Source organism: Elaeis guineensis, chromosome 6 (assembly GCF_000442705.2).
Source record: "Elaeis guineensis isolate ETL-2024a chromosome 6, EG11, whole genome shotgun sequence".
NCBI lineage: Eukaryota > Viridiplantae > Streptophyta > Magnoliopsida > Arecales > Arecaceae > Elaeis > Elaeis guineensis.
In genome coordinates, this window is record NC_025998.2 from 35,147,564 (window position 1) to 35,168,961 (window position 21,398).

Here is a 21,398-nt window from a genome sequence, read left to right on the forward strand (position 1 = left end):
AATAGAGAATTATAAAATTTAATTCTAGGATAGAAAAAATTTATCTCTAAATATTCTAAGTCAAAAATCAAAAATCAAGGGTCCACTCATCCTAGAATTAGGATGCTAAATATATATATATTTTTTTGCATAGTAGGTGGAAGTACTATTTTTAAACAAATCACATTAGGATATCTAAAATAATTCAAAATTTTAAAATATTATTCTTTCTAATATCAATAAATTTTTTGTATCAAACCATATCATCTATCATAATTCTTTGACTCAAAAAATTAACATTCCTGACTTACTCAAAGTAATCTAGATTACCATGCTTCCGCTGCGCACTCTGATCTAACAATCAAAATTTCTTAGCTTCACCAAAAAAATTTTGATCAAATTATTTCTTTACCTTATCAATAGAAAAGATCTAAAATTTTAAATTTTAATTTAAGTCAAAGATTAACTTTCGATTCTCATTCATACTTCTACTAGTGTACAATAATCTTGATTAACCCTTGAGTCCAATATCATATTTAAACCATCATATAGATTTACTATAATCAATATGAATCAAATCTTAATTCTCATATCAATTCAATTCGATAATTTTCAAACCAAAAATCTTTATAAGTCTAATCAATGAAAAAAAATCCTTCGATGCTCCATCAAATTTGGACATAATCAGAATATATAAGAATTTCAAATCATTATTTTTTTTTTCTAAAATTTCTATCATCAGGATCTTCAATATCTATCAAATATTCTTTCATAACAATCATACAAGCTTCAAAAAAATCAAATCTCCATTTAATAGTAGATTCAATTAGGGACCTCGTTAACAAAAGCAAAAGAACTCCATATCAATTTCTATATCCAAAATTTCTAAATTATAAATTCACATGAGTCCCTTAATCTGAAATAAATATAAATCAGATCTTTTATCTTAATCTAAAGATATTAATTTTTTATTAACAACCTCAACAATAATATCAAAAAATCTCTTGATCAACTTAGATACGAAATCTTTAAATTGAAATTTCATACACATCCCGTAGTCTCCAAGAGACATAATAAGATCTATTATCTAGATCTAAAGATGATGATTAAAACTTCCAATACGATGAATATCCTACAATCTCAAAATCAATTTCATCAATAAGAAATAGGTTTTTTTGTAATATCCTCAAATATGCATTCATCCTAATATGTCACTTTACATATGATCCACATACCAAATTTAATTTCGATAAATATTCTAATCAAGCATCATAGAAGACTTTCTTAGCCCATTCTGGAACAACATTTTATTATCAAATCTTTATCTTTCCAATAATAGTCAACTTCTCAACTAGAAGTAATATTATAGTATTATTCTCACATCAAATTTGAACTTACGATTCACTTGAATAACCAATGATCAAATTAATAACCACAATGCACAATAAAATTTTATGTCAATCCTTTTGTGATTACTTTCGATCAAGATCTAACTAATCATATCATGATCAATAGATCATCCATCATATTTCAAATTCTATATGTTATAATCTCTTGTGATCCTTTCATACATAATCTCAATATTTAATCAAAATTTATAAATATTTCTCCTACTATAATCATCAAAGATCTACACTATAATATCTCTGGTGTCTATCCACTTACACCCATTCTATATCTGATTCTATGTTTCATAATTTATCCACTCATGCTCTGATACCACTTTAATTGTCACGCCCCTGACCCGAGATTGTGAATCGAGGGTCATGGCAACCGTCGCATACTCATAGAAAACTCTTTCCATAAGCATGCAAGGCATCTTATCATGCTATCTTAAAATAACAGCGGAATAACTAGTCAATAATTCAAATTTAAAATATAACAACCTAAATTTCTTCTTTAATATCTCAATAAATTCAATAATGATTCATAGGCCTTACATCAAATTCAATAAGACTTTCAACCTAAAATAAAAGTATAAGGATTCTGCTTCTGATCACTCTACCATTCATATCTTGTATCATCTTAATTCCTCAACATCTGTAAAAATAGTAAAATAGGAGGTAATGAGCTAGACAGCCCAGTAAGCGATGATCACTTTTCAACAGATTTAATCAGGCATTTAAGTAAATAATCATTTATAGAAAATAAGTATATAGAATTCATCAATTCAAAATCAATTTCAATTATGCAACATAATTCATGCCAAATTCATTTCTTTTTCAAAAATTCAAGTTTCTTTCCAGATTTCAATTTCTTTTGTTCTTCAATTCTTTTCGTCAACCATGAGCTATGACCATATTTTTTCTGTGGCAGGGTCATAACACCGCATATCTTCTTGCGGTGAGCTACGAATCATCTGGCAGCAAAGTCCTTCGGAACCGCTGGTCTCTCTGGCGGTTTGTCGCTGGTCTCTCTGGCGACATGAACCCTCAGGATAAATCAATTGCCAACATATATGCCCCCATTGGCAGGGTCCTTTACATAGTCAGGTTGTCAATTCATAATATTTCTTATATCATAATTCTTCAAAATCATATTTTATATTCTAATTTTGATAATAAAATATATAATCATGTAATATCAAAATCAATCAATATAATGCATCATGGAATCAATATGTTCAATCATGCTTCATCATAATATTTCAAATAAGATATTTTCATAACAAAATATCATTCATCTAATTCATGCATCATTTCACAAATCATGTTAGAAAAATATATTATAATTTATCGATAAATCTAAAAAAAGTGAAATATTACTTACCTCGAATGCATTCCAATAAATCCACATAATTCTATAAATTTTCTTTCAAAAATTTTGTTCATAGATCATATCGTGATATCCCATGATCAAACATCCATAATCCTATACAGAATCAATTTTAATAATTAGAAAAAATATGAATACCATATTTCAACGGTTTAGATTGGGTCCGATCATCTAATTTCATCTAATCAAAATCTAATTAGGACCTAAACGATCCAAAGTTAGACTATCAGATCAAATCAGATTTGAAGTGATAGGACCAAGGTTTCGTCATCAATTTCATAAAATCAAGTAGAGAGAAAAAATCAGAGAAGAGAGAATTCATGAGGTACAATTCAAATTGATCAGGTGACACAATCCAACATTACGATTGGTCCAATATCTCGATTGGTGAAATCAACATGATCAAATCAAGTCATGGCTAGATCGAAATAATGGATGATCAATCTAAAGATTCATGGTCTAATTAAGGTGGGTGCCAGTACGCTGTCTGACAACCATGGATCAGGGTTCTTCATTAGAATCAGATCAGGACTATTAAAAGAAATTTCTTCATTTACTAACCTTTTTAGAGAGAGAATCAATCAAGAGAGAATATTTTAGAGAGAAAAAATTTTAGAGCAAGAAAATTTATCTTGAATTCTTCAAACAATATGATTTAACAAATTCTGATCGATCAGATCAAATCATGCTGAAATTATCATGTGGATAATTCAATAAAATTATAGAAATTAAAATCTACCAATACTTGATTTGATCAAAGTGGATGTCGGTGTACCGTCCGACGATCACAGATCAAAAATTCATCACGAGGATCATTTAAATTCATCATCATTCTTTTTAGAATTCTAAAAATCTGAGGAGAGAGAAATAATCTAGAGGAAGAATTTTAGAGAGAGAAAGTAGAGAGAGAAAGTCCAATTCTAGAGAGAGAAAATACTAGTTCAGGCTGAAGAGAGAGAGGGAAGAGAGAGAAACTCTCTTTCTCATATTTTATTATTTATATCATTATTTATTAATTTATTTTATTTTTATTATTTTTTCTTTCTTATTTTCTTTCTTTCTTTCTTTTTTTCTTTTTCTTCACGGAAGAGAAAGAAAAAAAATCCTATTTATTATTATTATATTATTATTGTATTATTTTTTCTTCTTCTTTTTTTTTTCTTTTCTTTTTCTTTTCTTTTTCTTTTCTTCTTCTTTTCTTCTTTTTCTTTTCTTTTCCTTCTTCTTCTTCTTTCTTCTTCGGGCTCTTCCCTGGCCGAAACAAGGGACCGGCAAGTCCCCTCTTGGCTGGCCGACCGGCGGCGCAGCCGGCGTGGGACAGCCGTCGGTAGGAGGGGGGCGATCCAACGATGAGAGGAAGGCCAAACCGATGGTCGGCGGTGACCACCGACGTCGAAAATCAAGGAAAAACGACAAAAATAAAGTTTTCTTCCGCAACAAAATCCGACGACTCCGGTCACCGGCGAGCGTGCACACTGGCATGGGAAGAAAAGGGGAGAAGAGAGGAAGGGGAGGAGGCTTACCTCCGACACCGGTGAGACTTTTCCGACGAGCAATTGGACGGCACAGGGACGGTCTTTCGCGATGGATTTTTCGGTGATTGCCGCCGACTGAGCTTATGATCTTTGGTGGAAGGGACAGAAATGGGATCTCCTCCTTAAATAGGGCCGGAGGGAACTTGTTTCCGACTCCGATTAGGAGCCGATGAACGGAGGAAGAAGACTCCCTTTGGGAGTTCTTCTCCTCTGTTTTCCTTCCTTTTTTTATTTTGTTTTGGGCTTTGGTGGGTTGAGATTTTTATTCGGGCTGGGCCATCACATTCTTCCCCTCTAAAAAAAATTTTGTCCTCGAAATTTTTCTTTCTTGAGTCTTCATATTTCCTTATTTGAATCTCATCCACAAATATTTCAATATTCTAATTCTTGGCATAAATTCATTCTTACATCATTTCATAAGAAAAAGTCGGTACATCAATATCTATCTGAAATGGAACTTTTCATTTTCTTATTTATCAAGACCAACATCTCAAAGATTTTCAATATTTCAAGATTTTAAAATTATGATCTCATTTTCTGTAAAAAAATTAATGTTCAATATCTCATGACTAGATCAAAATCAAATCTATCTCTTGTGAATAGAAGAAAATCAATATCTTAATTCCTGAATAAGAATTTTATTTTTCATCATCATTTGTTTATTTTTTAAAATATTATCCACTCTTAATTTCAACCCATCATAAGATAGAAAAACATACTTCTATGAATCATTTGATGATATCCTAATCAATCAAAATTCAAAAATATTTTTTCTTATTCGTAATTCCAAAGGTTGAAGATTTTTCATTTCAATCTCATTCTCGAATTTTTGATATTTTAATTCTTGATACAACTTCATCATTAAGTCATTTCATAAAGATCAATATCACCATTGTTGATTGAATCAATATCACTATTTCTAGTCATCGAAATTTTCTTACTCAAACCCTCAAACTCTTAAATATTCTAATTCTTGAAGCAAATTTTATCATTAAGTCATTCCATAATAAAAATCAATAACTCAAAAATTGATCTAAATCAAAACTATATTTTTCTTATAACCAAAATCAATATCTCTATTCTAAGTAAGTATATCAATTTTCTTTATCTAAACATTAACAACTCTTAATTAATCGATTCATTATCAAATTAAATTATAAATAACTTCAATTTATCTTTTGTAGAATAATCATCAATATCAATAGATAACCTCAAAAAAAAAATTTTCATTCAGTCAAAGAAATAATAATGATCAAAAGAGTCCAAACTTCAAATTTTATTATACCCTGGAGATAAATATTTGAGTATAATAATCTAAGATCGAAATCATTATTCGATAAACAATCTCAAATTCTTCCTAATAAATAGAGAATTATAAAATTTAATTCTAGGATAGAAAAAATTTATCTCTAAATATTTTAAGTCAAAAATTAAAAATCAAGGGCCACTCATCCTAGAATTAGGATGCTAATTTTTTTTTTTTTTTACATAGTAGGTGGAAGCACTACTTTTAAAAAAATCACATTAGGATATCTAAAATAATTCAAAATTTTAAAATATTATTCTTTTATAATATCAATAAATTTTTTGTATCAAACTATATCATCTATCTTAATTCTTTGACTTAAAGAATCAACATTCCTGACTTACTCAAAGTAATCCAGATTACCATGCTTCCGCTGCGCACTCTGATCTAACAATTAAAATTTCTTAGCTTCACTAAAAAAATTTTGATCAAATTATTTCTTTACCTTATCAATAGAAAAGATCTAAAATTTTAAATTTCAATTGAAAGTCAAAGATTAACTTTCAATTCTCATTCATACTTTTACTAGTGTACAATAATCTTGATTAACCCTTGAGTCAAATATCATATTTAAACCATCATATAGATTTACTATAATCAGTATGAATCAAATCTTAATTCTCATATCAATTCAATTCGATAATTTTCAAACAAAAAATCTTTATAAATCAAATCAATGAAAAAAAATCCTTCGATGCTCCATCAAATTTGGACATAATCAGAATATATAAGAATTTCAAATTATTATTATTTTTTTTAAATTTCTATCATCAGGATCTTCAATATCTATCAAATATCTTTTCATAACAATCATACAAGCTTCAAAAAAATCAAATCTCCATTTAATAGTAGATTCAATTAGGGACTTTGTTAACAAAAGCAAAAGAACTCCATATCAATTTCTAAATCCAAAATTTCTAAATTATAAATTCACATGAGTTTCTTAATCTGAAATAAATATAAATCAGATCTTTTATCTTAATCTAAAGATATCAATTTTTTATTAACAACCTCAACAATAATATCAGAAAATCTCTTGATCAACTTAGATACGAAATCTTTAAATTAAAATTTTATACACATCCTGTAGTCTCCAAGAGACATAATAAGATCTATTATCTAGATCTAAAGATGATGATTAAAACTTCCAATACGATGAATATCCTACAATCTCAAAATCAATTTCATCAATAAGAAATAGGTTTTTTTGTAATATCCTCAAATACGCATTCATCCTAATATGTCACTTTATATATGATCCACATACCAAATTCAATTTTGATAAATATTCTAATCAAGCATCATAGAAGACTTTCTTAGCCCATTCTGGAACAACATTTTATTATCAAATCTTTATCTTTCCAATAATAGTCAACTTCCCAACTAGAAAAAATATTATAGTATTATTCTCACATCTGAACTTACGATTCACTTGAATAACCAATGATCAAATTAATAATCATAATGCATAATAAAATTTTATGTCAATCCTTTTGTGATTACTTTCGATCAAGATCTAACTAATCATATCATGATCAATAGATCATCCATTATATTTCAAATTCTATATGTTATAATCTCTTGTGATCCTTTCATACATAATCCTAATGTTTAATCAAAATTTATAAATATTTCTCCCACTATAATCATCAAAGATCTACACTATAATGTCTCTGGTGTCTATCCACTTACATCCATTCTATATCTGATTTTATATTTCATAATTTATCCACTCATGCTCTGATACCACTTTAATTGTCACGCCCCCGACCCGAGATTGTGAATCGAGGGTCATGGCAACCGCCGCATACTCATAGAAAACTCTTCCCATAAGCATGCAAGGCATCTTGTCATGCTATCTTAAAACAACAACGGAATAACTAGTCAATAATTCAAATCTAAAATATAACGACCTAAATTTCTTCTTTAATATCTCAATAAATTCAATAATGATTCACAGGCCTTACATCAAATTCAATAAGACTTTCAACCTAAAATAAAAGTATAGAGATTCTACTTCTGATCACTTTTCCATTCATATCTTGTATCATCTTAATTTCTCAACATCTGTAAAAATAGTAAAATAGGAGGAATGAGCTAGACAGCCTAGTAAGCAATGATCACTTTTCAATAGATTTCATCAGGCATTTAAGTAAATAATCATTTATAGAAAATAAGCATATAGAGTTCATCAATTCGAAATCAATTTCAATTATGCAACATAATTCATGCCAAATTCATTTCTTTTTCAAAAATTTAAGTTTCTTTCCAGATTTCAATTTCTTTTGTTCTTCAATTCTTTTCGTCAACCATGAGCTATGACCATATTTTTTCTGTGGTAGGGTCATAACACCGCGTATCTTCTTGCGGTGAGTTGCGAATCATCTGGCAGCAAAGTCCTTCGGAACCGCTAGTCTCTCTGGCGGTTTGTCGCTGGTTTCTCTGACGACATGAACCCTCAAGACAAATCAATTGCCAACGTATATGCCCCCATTGGCAGGGTCCTTTACATAGTCAGGTTGTCAATTCATAATGTTTCTTATATCATAATTCTTCAAAATCATATTTCATATTCTAATTTCGATAATAAAATATATAATCATGTAATATCGAAATCAATCAATATAATGCATCATGGAATCAATATGTTCAATCATGCTTCATCATAATATTTCAAATAAGATATTTTCATAACAAAATACCATTCATCCAATTCATGCATCGTTTCACAAATCATGTCAGAAAAATATATTATAATTTATCGATAAATCTAGAAAAAGTGAAACATTACTTACCTCGAACGCATTCCAATAAATCCACATAATTCTATAAATTTTCTTCTAAAAATTTTGTTCATAGATCATATCACGATATCTCATAATCAAACATCCACAATCCTATACAGAATCAATTTTAATAATTAAAAAAAATATGAATACCATATTTCAACGGTTTAGATTGGGTCCGATCATCTAATTTTATCTAATCAAAATCTAATTAGGACCTAAACGATCCAAAGTTAGACTATCAGATCAAATCGGATTTGAAGTGATAGGACCAAGGTTTCTTCATCGATTTCATAAAATCAAGTAGAGAGAGAAAATCAGAGGAGAGAGAATTCATAAAGTACAATTCAAATTGATCTGGTGACATAATCCAACATTACGATTGGTCCAATATCTCGATTGGTGAAATCAACATAATCAAATCAAGTCATGGCTAGATCGAAATCATGGATGATCAATCTAAAGATTCATGGTCTGATTAAGGTGGGTGCTAGTACACTGTCTGACAACCATGGATCAGGGTTCTTCATTAGAATCAGATCAGGACTGTTAAAAAAAAATTTTTATTCACTAATCTTTTTAGAGAGAGAATCAATCAAGAGAGAGAATATTTTAGAGAGAAAAAATTTTAGAGAGAGAAAATTCATCTTGAATTCTTCAAACAATATGATTCAACAAATCCTGATCGATCAGATCAAATCATGCTGAAATTATCATGTGGATAATTCAATAAAATTATAGAAATTAAAATCTAACAATACTTGATCTGATCAAAGTGGATGTCGGTGTACCGTCCGACGATCACGGATCAAAAATCCATCATGAGGATCATTTAAATTCATCATCATTCTTTTTAGAATTTTAAAAATCTTAGGAGAGAGAAATAATCTAGAGGAAAGATTTTAGAGAGAGAAAGTCCAATTCTAGAGAGTGAAAATAGTAGTTCAGGCTGAAGAGAGAGAGGAAAGAGAGAGAAACTCTCTTTCTCATATTTTATTATTTATATCATTATTTATTAATTTATTTTTTTTTTCTTTCTTCTTTTCTTTCTTTCTTTCTTTCTTTCTTTTTTTTTCTTTTTCTTCACGGAAGAGAGAGGAGAAAATCCTATTTATTATTATTATATTATTATTGTATTATTTTTTTCTTCTTCTTTTTTCTTTTATTTTTCTTTTCTTTTTCTTTTCTTTTTCTTTTCTTCTTTTTTTTTTCTTTTTCTTTTCTTTTCCTTCTTCTTCTTCTTTCTTCTTCGGGCTCTTCCCTGGCCGAAATAGGGACCGGCAAGTCCCCTCTTGGCTGGCCGACCGAGGGTGCAGCCGGCGTGGTGGGCCGTCGGTAGGAGGGGGGGCGATCCAACGATGAGAAGAAGGCCAAACCGATGGTCGGCGGTGACCACCGGCATCAAAAATCAAGAAAAAATGGCAAAAATAAAGTTTTCTTCCGCAACAAAATCCGACGACTCCGATCGCCGGCGAGCGTGCACACCAGCACGGGAAGGAAAGGGGAGAAGAGAGGAAGGGGAGGAGGCTTACCTCCGATGCCGGCAAGACTTTTTCCGACGAGCAATTGGACGGCACAGGGACGGTCTTCTGTGATGGATTTTTTGGTGATTGCCGCCGACTGAGCTTATGATCTTTGGTGGAAGGGAGAGAGGAGGGATCTCCTCCTTAAACAGGGCTGGAGGGAACTTGTTTCCGACTCCGATTAGGAGCTGGTGAACGGAGGAAGAAGACTCCCTTCGGGAGTTCTTCTCCTCTGTTTTCCTTCCTTCTTTTTTTTGTTTTGTTTTGTTTTGGGCTTTGGTGGGCTGAGATTTTTATTCGTGCAGGGCCATCACAAGATACATGAAGAAAAAAAAATATTTTGAAATATGTATAGAATAATTGTAGTCATAATAAAATCTAGGTCCATCGAACTCAAAATGATTTTGCATCTCTCTCCCTTGTAAATCTTTGTGTTGGGAGCAGAGACATAGCTAGTGTGATTTTAAGCAAATCAGTTGCTAATTAAAATCTAGTTCTAAACTCCTCTTTGGTTTGGTTTCAAGCTACAACAAGAATTTATGGAAGGGCTCCCCTTTCTTATACATGGAAGAGTTTTCATCTCATGTGGTCACATCATCATCATAAAAAAAATCTTTTCTTGTGGTGTCAATCTATAAAAAATCTAAATTATTATATATTTTTAAGATTTAAAAATATTTCTAATGTTGTGCAATCACATCAATGAAGAGAAAGTAGTACAAGCTTTCGTGAGGCTTTTTCTAAAAAAATTAAGAAAAAAAAAGAAAGACATTGGAGAACTTCAAGTTCTCTTCAAATGTTGTGTGAAAAGAGAAGTGGGCTGGAAGAGAAATCTTCTCTCCTTTCCCCCACCCTCATTTCTCTTATCCTTATTTGTCAAATCTGAATAACCTTTTTTTTTCAAACAAGAACTCCTCCCAATTTTAACTCTACTTTTATAGCAAATACCAAATTGCTACTTTGTTTCTTTATATTATTTTTTTCCTTCAAAGTTACATGCATGAGACATGCCTAATACTAATTTTCATGAAACAAGAAACATAAGTTGATCCAAAATAAAATTCTATAAATTATTCTATTCCAATATTTGAATTCTATAGCTAAATATATGTGAACATGCATCATTACTCAAACATATATTTTACCTTTTATATAGAAATCTAACATATATACAACCAATATTACTTCAACCAAGGACCTTTACCTATATAAAGAAGGGTGCCCAAGAGTGCAACTAAAGTATGATCAACCATGTAGTGTATCATGCATATCATTCCATTTTGAATAGTTCGGAAATAAAGCTGATCATTCCGTGCAACTATATTTAAAAAGCTCATTAATAATCTGACAGCCTTATTGATAGGCTGCCAAATCTAATTGTACTAGATAATGACCCTCTCATCCTCAGCTAAATACTAGATATCTTTTGTCTATATGGGTCTATGTGTAATCCTTACTCTCCCGGATCCATTTACGATAAACACAAAATAAAAAAAATATTAAGAATCAATCAATAAAAATTAATAACTAAATATGAATTGTCATAAATATATAATATTTTTATTAAATTATCCTGACAATATATCTCATCCATAATAATCTCCTCATCAGCAGGAAGATCATATTGTGACTTGACCTGCTATGCGGATAAGGATTGGCCTCAGGCTGCTGTGCGAATGATGAAGGACCGACCTTGGACTGCTATGCAAATGATGAAGGACCGGCCTCGGACTACTTTGGCTGCATCAATTGTCGGGGACACGATCCATCCTAGGAAGTTTATAACTCAACGGCATCAAATCATCTATGTCGAATAATAATATCACCTAGCATTCACAAATAAAAATAAAAATTAGTTAACATAGAAAATATCACTACAGAGAAGAGTCAGTGAAACTGATCTGATCACTCAAGAGGAGAGCTAGTAGATCCGAACCAATCCAAAAATCCTCCTAGAATCTAATCCAGCTTCCATTTTCCAATTTGAAGGTAGTACAGTTCTAAAATACATCCAAGTCCATGCTGATATCTTTCCACGCTGGCGAGAGATTGACCAGGCTTTTTCTTAACTCTCATGTCAAACCTTTTTTAGAAATAGTATTCCCTCTTAATCTGCTTGAACCAGATAGCAATGGTTCTAAAAAGAGCACATCATAGCAGGACATTTTGAGATTCATGTGTGAAACATAATATAATTGCTTTCATACGATGCCATAGCATGTGAGAGTATCAACAAGTTGCATGCTATGTATTATTGGTGGGTTTAAACTAAAAATTTAATTTCCTTGTCGCAGCAGATCGACGCTGCATCTTGGAATAGAAGCACGCCACCTTGCCACTGTTTCTGAAAAGGGATCCTACCATTGTTTTATTTTAAATGATCCCACCATTGTTTGTAAGAGAAATAGAACCATGCGCCCATTTTTCAGTTTGTATTCTTTTTGAGTCACCTGTTTAGAATTGCATCGGAGGTATATTAATCTACTCAAGAAAGAGCATACTTAATAATGCATGGCCTTTTGAGAGCATCACCACTTTTCAAGTGCAACTCCAATTGCTAGTTCTTGCTGCCTTCACAGACCTGTTTGCTGTATTTATTTCATCCCAAATGATGTTTCACTGCATCTAAATGTAACTGATGGGACTTTGATAGCAGCCATGGTTATTACTCTTGGAGGTTTCTACTTTATTCTTGCTGTTACAGGGTTCCTGTGTTACCATGGATTTTCCTGCTATATTGTTGCATCTATTATCTCCTCTGTTACTGGTACCTATTGCAGAGATGTCCTTGGATATCTGGCCTTCACCTCTGCTCCAATCACATTACTCAAGTATGCTGCTAAAGGATGCTATGCCCTCAAGTGTTTTTGGTTGGCTGTCTCTTTGTATTTTCTGCATCTTATCTTGGTACATTTATATGTACATCTTCTTGTATCTGTCTGTATTACCTTAGTATCCTTTATGTTTATATCTGTGTTATACAGTTTAGTATCCTCTCAGTGCTTTAAACTCTTCCCAACTTTATTTTGCTGTGTATGGGCAAGCTGGCCTGTAATTTTGGACTCTATAACTTTTTGATATATAAATAAAATTTCTCTTTTCTACCAAAAAAAAAAAGTGCAACTCCAAGTTTCTACATATTCTTAATGCTCTTATGATCAGCTCTTTCTATGCCTCAAATCAGCACTCCATCACATGTAGATTGCACATGCACCATTAATCCTAATATAGATAATGGGATGCATTGACAAATTGAGTTAAAGATGAGCTCTTGGGCCCCATCAAAATCCTCTAGCAAGAGATACAGCATAGGTAAAAAGACTAGCAACTTAAATCTATAAGCATTTTGTAATGGATTTATGCATAATCATGATCATGTGCCCCCTCATGTTTAACAAGTTCCAGGGGCCAGGATACATGTCGGGTTCAAGCCTATCACAACTAAATAATATTATGGTCGCCAAAGCAGCAATTTATCAAATATTACGCAAGCAGGAGCAAAAAGGTAATGAAATAGTTCCACCATAATCACTTTTTAATGAACGAAAGATTAAAAACTTACATACAAAAAAAGCAAAACAATCATTTTTAGATCGATCAGAATATAAATCCATGATCATAATATACGTAATTGAACTGAAGTCCATTTAAAGGATAAAGATCCTGATCTGTCTCCTTAAAAACCGACAATAAATAGCAATGACACGAAGAGTAGAAAAAAAAACAAAATTTCTAACCTTAGAAAGGAGCGACAATTGGACCGAGGAGAGAAATCCAACGTCGCCACCATCCGCATCTGCCACTACCGTTGATGTTAGCCATTGGAGAGAGAGAAGAAAATAGAAAAGGATGAGGTAGAGAGGCTGGATCAGAGGAGGATGAGTTGGCTCAGGATCGACACTTAGCGATGAGGCGGAGAGGCCGGATCAAGAGGGGGAGTCAGATTGAAAAAGAGAAAAGTCCGAATCAGAGGAGGGGGAGTCGGCTCGAGAGAGAGAAGAGGCCTAGGGTATCGATTTGGGGATGGAGGGTTGAGGATAAATGGCTTCCGTCGATATTTTTAAGCACCATAACTTACCAATGCTTTAAAGCATTGTAACCTACCGACGCTCATTGCATATGAGATTGAAATTTTAACGATGCTGCATGGCTTTCATCAATGCTTTGGAGCATCAAAACTTGTCGAAGCTTTAAAGCGACATAAATTGCTGATGCTTACCAAAAATGTCGGTAGATGCATGTAATATTAGAATTTTAACGATGCTTCATGACTTCCTTTGATGCTTTTGAGCCTCATAAATTGCCGATGTTTTAAAGCGTTGTAATATGAGCATCCGCAGATGGATACGGTATTTGATTAAGGTATCATCCCACATTTCTCAATATGCCATACATTGATACTGCATCAAATACTCACCTTTTTTACTTGGTCCTAAATTAAAAGCCTTCTTAGCTTGGCATGGGCAGCTCAATCCCCTTGACACATAATTATGATCCCTCTTTTCTTTCTCTTTCTTTCTATTTTTTTCTGAAAAGGGATGATAGCCCCGACCATCGCACAAGATCATTACATGATATTTACAAATTACGATAATTATATCATCTTGTTACCAAAATTTCCTTCTACACATTGCTGACCACAAGCCTATCATCAAGAAGCCCGAAAGAATCCTGGCCTCCTTTGAGTTCTACGGGATCAAAAAACAGGGACTTGATCATGTTCTTCTTCTCTTGATCCGGAGCACCCAAGCCATCTCCTTTATGGTATGTGCAATGCGATATCCGTCCAAGATTTATTGCTGCATTAGCAATGAATCGAGGCAGTGGATGGCAATCAACAGCATCTTTGTTCAGCTTCTTCCATGAACTAATGATTAAATCTTGAACGCCTTTGCGAGCCACTGCCTCGGAGACACCATTATCTTGCATGTAGCATTGGATGGATGTTGGAGTGTCACCTCTCTCTAACTCTGCCTGCATTTATAAAATATACAAATCCTTACATTTAGCGTTGAAACTTTGATAATACAAGTATAACCATAACATTTAGTTTGCTCTCAATCTCTTCGGTTTTTCTTGCATTGCCAAGTGCTTGCATACTACATACAGGTCCATATAAATCATCTAATTATTGGACAAGACAAGGAATGGCCTTATCCATATGGTGTCCATAGTCAAAGCATCACATGATACCATGTGTTAGAGTTCTTTAAGCCTGCCTTCTATCAACCGGATGGCCCAGTGTACCAAGATGGTGAGCAAAATCCGTAGTTTTTCTTTGTCACCATTTCAGGCTGATACTTATCTCTTGTAATATGGTGATCTTATTCTTATCCAGTTGACGTACCATCACTGAAAAAATGAACATATAGACTTTTCTAAATAGGTCCTGACTTCACTGAACTTAGTCCTTTGGACTGATCAACATATTCTAGCTCTGTGATTTGTTAATTATTACATACTTAGTTTTCTCAGAGTAAGAAAGTAAAATAATAATAAAATTAGCATCGCTTACCGAAGAAGTGGCCAAATCATTGCAAAGACGAAAGATCTCGGATGAGGACAGGAAGAGGCTTGGATAGGTCTCTAAGCATTGCAATGCCTCCTTGGTTATTCTCTGCCTTGATAACAAGCTAGCATGGACCAATAGGACGCAGCCTGACACTGACATCCGGGCATTGTTTAGATACTCCTCCAGGGTTGGTTTGTAGCTGTTGTAATGCCACTTCGCCTCTGTTAGGAAGGCGTTGAAAAGATCCTCCCACTGAAACAATTATTTCAGGTGTGACACATAATTAGTCATACAACATTAGCAAGTCTCTGATGGATATTGTTTGTTACTTCTAAGATATAATTCTCAATGAGGCATGGTAACAACAAATTATCTTATTTTTGGATTTTCTTTCTTTTTCAGATTGGGAAAAGCAAATGAAGGGAGCCAACAAAAAAAATATATATATTTCTGGGATTTTATGTTAGGGAATATACAAAGCAAAATAAGATGGAATAACTTGCTAGTTGCTGTCACTATGCTTTTACCAACAAGCTAAGGTAAAAGAAGGATATGATAGTGAATTTACCGCTTTTCTGAGATAAGGAAGGGCATCCCAACCCTCTTCTCTACGTATATGATCCGCCACTTCATTGGTTGTGTTATATAAAGCTGAATACAAGATTTTCATGTACTCCGGAAATCCTTCCATTGCATTGGAGTCCCACCTGAAAGTAGAATTAGAAAAGACATTATTATGAAGATTTTATATAGTTTTAAGGAATAAGGCTCATCCAAAACTTAATCCTTCTTGATTCCTGAATCAAATACAATCTGAAATTAAACAATAAAATCCAACTAACCTCTGGACGGCACTGGTGAAAAGGTTAAGTTCATCCAGTGTTCCGTAAATATCATAGAAATCATCTATAATTGCTACCAAAGCAAATGCTTTAGTAAGTTCCTCTCGACAATATCCAAGGTGTGGCTCGAATACAATTCCAGTTGCAAAGAAGAAGTACTCTATCAGTCGATCTCTAGCAAAGCTCAATCTATCTCCAAGGCCTACATCTTTCCACCACCTAAAAAGCAAAAAACAGATACTGATTAGCATGGTCACAGGGAATCAACTTTTCAAAAGGCTTATTTCCTAAAAGGAAAATTACAAGAGGCTTGGTATGTCTTTAATGTGAGTTGTGATCAGAAATCAAGATGCTAAGAAAACCTAGGAAATCAACGGGACGCCAGCATCAGCTATTTAGTAATGAAGAAGGGATCAATATCCTATATAAGGTAAACATGGTGAAAAAAGAAAAACAAGAAGAAAAAACACGGAAATAGGGATAACTTAAAAGAAATAAGACAATGACAATTAAGATAAAATAAAATTTACTTTCTTTTTTTAAAAAAAAGAAGAGGAGTGACAATGCGAAGAAATCGATTTGTCTATGAGAAACTTATGCTTTTTTCTTGATGTGCATGTTTGTGTGACAAACACTTGTAAAAATAAAAAATCACTTTTCTATATCTAGATTTAATTCCAACTTATGATTCCAAATGCATGTTAATTTTTTTTTTTTTGCTAATATCTTTACAATAACTTTTACCTGGAGGATATAAAAAGGTCAGGTTTATTTTAACCTGACGGAAATCCAATTAATTGAAAACCCAAAAGAAAATTATAGAGTGAAATTATAGAACTAATAGTAACAATGATGACATGTCTTGTTAAGCTAAGATGAGTATATGCTTACCTTGTCAATTTTCTAATTTCATTTTGGTGTATGCTTTGCACTGTGTTGAAATCGTGCTTGGCAAATTGAAGAAGCATAGGTTCCATGTTTCCACTTCTTTCATACTGATCTATGTGCCATCTTGCTTCCAACCTTGGAGTCCTCCAGTGCAAAGGAAGATCCAAAGCTAGAGACACTTTTCCTTTGAGGTGTGGTTCCATGTGTAGCTTGAGATCGCTGAGATATTTAGTTGTGAACATTCTTGCTTCATCCAGCAGTGTTTCTCCTTCAAAAGCAAGATATGAAGCCTCATGTAGGGATAGCAATCCATGAGTGTCCTTGAGAAGGCTTGCCTTAAAGTTACCCTTCTCTTCTGTGAAGCCACTGAAGATATCTGTAGGATGCAAGCCTTTACTATGACTGCTGTAGGATTAAAATTCTAGAAACCAAAACTTCATATTATGAAAAGTACAGTAAAAGCAATACCTTCTCATGAACTGGCGAATTAGACTTAGTTTCCTTTGTGTTAGCTCAGTCTTTGTGTTTAAAATTATATTATGAAAGGGCAATGGATTGCTAAAAATAAACATTTATCAATATATAATACTTTAGCCTGTTCAATAGTGTATATTGCAACATATATAGTTCCTAAACAAGTTTGAAATGTGTGATAATTTGGTCAGGATACAAATTCAGCACGGTGACCATAGCACTAGGCATCCTAGTTCTTATTCAAGGAAAACCAACAACAACGAATAAACAGATGAAGGAAAATTATGCAACAACAACAAGGAGGAGGAGGAAATAGACGCAGGAAAATTATACATAGATCTATGATTGTGTCTTCAATATTTTTAGATTATCCCTAAGCAAGTAGATAATGTGTGAAAATGAATTCAGTTACATGCACAGTACAGTTCTATTATATTGAATTCAGCACCAGGACGTCTCCATTTTATTTCCAAAAGAAAAAACAATACATCAAAAGAAATGAAAAAGATATCTATGACGGGTCAGAAAGCCACCAATCAAGAGCACTGAATATGCTAACAAAAGCAATGATAAAAAATAATTTTTTTTAAGAACCTCGAGACTTAATAAGTTCAAAAGCTCAGTGAACATAAAGAGATTCCAAGTCCGTTCTAGCTAGAAATCATAAATTAATTATTTCCAAAAAAAAATAGAAACAAGCAATGATCAAAAATAACTTTTTTAAGAATCTCGAGACTTAATAAGTTCAAAAGCTCAGTGGACTTAAAGAGAATCTAAGATCTATCTAGAAACCAGAAATCAGTTCCGAAAAGAAATAGAAACAAGCAGGCTATAGCTCTGATAAATGTGAATCCAAACACTTACAGCATAGGATGTGGCACGGGCGAACAGATCTCAAAGATTCCATCAGCATATTTTTTTAATCCTATTTGGTGCATTTTTTAACACTATATGTGCTATTTTATATTGCATATCAACACTCTAAGTCAAGGAGGCCTAAGAACTAATTAATTAACTACAAGTACTCCAATGGTGTAACATTGTACGATATACCAAAAATCATATAAAACATCTTGACCTGGTGGTAACCAAAATTTTACCAGAGTCAGGAAGATTGGTAATGGGGATGTTATAAGTTGTGTGCTGTCCATATATATATATATATATATATATATATTATCTAAAAATTTTATCCATGCTTTTTTTTTTCTGGTAAACAAGTCTTATCCATATCAGTAGCTTATCATGGAAATGAAAGATACTCAAATATGATAAGAGTCATTACCTGAGGAAACAGGAAACCCGTGCTCTCTAAGGAGTCTAAATAGCAAGGACATGGAGTGGATGTCATCTTTGAACATCAAGTCTGCCCTCTCGATAGGCATCGAGCCAAGGACATCCTTGATCTCCTCCTCGAAGTGATAACCCAAACCAAGACGCTGCAGGGCATCGACCAGCTTAAGTCGAGCCACTGGTTCAGCCTCCTTGAATAACAAGTGCCTTGCATCCTCCTTCAACTTTTCCAAGTGTGTCGTGTGCGTCCCATTCTGCACCACTGAGTAAAGTCAGCAATCCATTACGAGTATTTGAGTGAACCAACTACCTTAGCCAGCCTTCTAGTCCCCTAGTGGGTTGGCTAGGGTTTGAACTTCGACTTCTAGGTTAGTTTTTTATTATTATTATTATCTTAACTACATTAGGATTCGGATCCTCCACAGTGTGCGTTTTGCACTCTATCAAGCTCGATAGCTGCCACATCTCTTACTCACGAAAATGGATGGCTATCAAACAAGATGTGGTGGATCATATCACGCTTCATGCCATAAATAGCATATAACTTTTGGATATTTGAGAGCCATCCATCTCTATGATTGAACGATATGGTGGTTATGTATAACTGTTCAGCTCACAGCTGTGCAGAACACACTCTGTAGAAAATGTTGGATTAATCAGCTCCTTTAAGCTTATTGCCATATAAAAAATTGCTTCTAAACTCCTAATTAAGTTCAACAAAGATTATGAACCCTCTGCAAGGCTACAACTAAGATAGCAAAAAATTTCTACAAGTTGGATACATGGCAGATTGTGACATGCCAAAAAAAAAAATAGGCATGCACGAACCATGCTTTTGAACTAGATGTAAGCCAAAATTTTATAATCAATAAAAATTACCACGGTACCTCACTTGTAGGAATTTTCTACAGCTAGCATTGCAAAGGGTTCATGCTCATTGCCTATGGTATATAACTAGCAATAGACTCAATTTTTTTCTATAGAACTTTGGACCTAGCTTTGTGCCACCACAATGTGAATGTGAGATCTAGATGAAGGGTTATAATTAGGTTAGATCTAGAAAGACCCTAGTCTAAGTGGAGCTCAACGGATAGTCACAACTCTCATTAGAGAGACTGAGCTAAGGCAATCACCAAGTCACCACTCTTCAAAGATTGAAGGGAGTCATAGTCCCATGAGCTAGGTTGATAATTCGCCGACCGTCTCGTCGAAGGTTGCGAACGAACTTGACTTGCCACCACCCAACCTTTGCTCCCGGTATGGCATGCAGTGGATGCAAAGCATGTAGACAATGCCATTCTACTTTAAGGTGGGTGGTTGCTGGTGCTATTTCTATTGTTTGGATTGTAGGTCTCTTGATTGGCTTGCCTCGGCCCTTCTACCGTCCCTCATGTATTTATACACACCTGGGGGCACTGGAGTTTTTTTCTTGTGTTTTGTTCCAACAGTGACGTGCTAGTTTCGGGAAGGCTCTCCTAGATTCCCCCTGGTGGTAGATTGGACCCCTTGTGGTGCATCTCTTCCCAACCACAGGTGAGGTCGTAGATGAGTGGTCACGTACTGCGGTGCCTTGATGAGTGGTCGTAGATGACCAATACTGTGGACCTCACATGGCCCGAGTGGCCTACGGGGCTTAGTAGTCAGCGTCCAGTGTACGTATACTCTACTGGCCTGGGATTTGATTGGCTTAGTAGATGTAGACACCAACCGCAAAGGATCCATATTCTATTCGGTGGGTCGCATTGGCCTGCGAGGGCACAAACGTGCAAGCAACTATTCGGTGGGTTATTGGTCTTTGAAGGGCACTTGGTTGAACAATAAAAAAAAGAGGTTTCCGTGGCTTTAAGTTTCGCCACATTAGCTTTCGTTTTTGTTTTTCTTTTTTTTTGTTAAAATAAGAAGCTAGAAGCTTCGTTGATAATAAGAGGTAATAGTTACAGACCCACACATTAGATATCCATTTTTTGCTACCAAAAAAAACGATATCCATTTTTAGGTGTCTGCTTGAAGGTTATTCATGACACATGGTACGAAGCTCACGCATCCTAGTTGATCAAATTACTTGGCTTCAATTTAGGCAACTTCCTCAACCACCATGTTGTGAAATAAACTAATAACTTAAATCAATAGTTTTAATTATTATTATGATGAAACAAAAAATAAGCAATATATAATGGGAAAACAACGTCACAATTTGTTTGGATCATTATTTATTGGATAGAAGAGTTAACTTTACTTGCTCGAGCATAAATTTGAAGTTCAAATTACTATTTTATATAGATTAATAATAACTTATATATGCAACAGCTTTTCTTACAATAAAATAATAGTCTACTGATGGTCGTTCAAGTTTCTGTTATTAATTTGGATAACATTTCTCTCACTAAATTAATTTCGATAATGCTAACAATTACGGATTAACGGTCACCATTTTAAGGTGCGGTTTTCCAAGGTTTTCTGTGAGATTTGTCCTGGTCCCGGCATT

At 33.6% G+C, this 21,398-nt stretch overlaps 1 protein-coding gene across 2 annotated transcripts; it reads right to left on the minus strand.

Annotated features, from left to right (window-relative positions):
* Positions 1 to 14,298: 14,298 nt before the first annotated feature.
* On the minus strand, positions 14,299 to 20,289 carry LOC140851009 (alpha-terpineol synthase, chloroplastic-like). 2 transcript variants are annotated; one of them, XM_073259468.1, is made up of 7 exons: positions 20,047 to 20,287; positions 18,906 to 19,167; positions 17,150 to 17,522; positions 16,259 to 16,477; positions 15,985 to 16,123; positions 15,420 to 15,668; positions 14,299 to 14,878 (listed from the first exon to the last, which is right to left on the minus strand). In XM_073259468.1, the coding sequence occupies exons 1-7, from the start codon at positions 20,209 to 20,211 to the stop codon at positions 14,528 to 14,530; spliced, it is 1,758 nt and encodes a 585-aa protein (XP_073115569.1). In that variant the 5' UTR covers positions 20,212 to 20,287; the 3' UTR covers positions 14,299 to 14,527. The 2 variants fall into 2 exon arrangements, with proteins under 2 accessions (XP_073115569.1, XP_073115570.1); XM_073259469.1 differs by having other exon boundaries at positions 14,838 to 15,256; positions 20,047 to 20,289.
* Between the last annotated feature and the right edge of the window lie 1,109 nt (positions 20,290 to 21,398).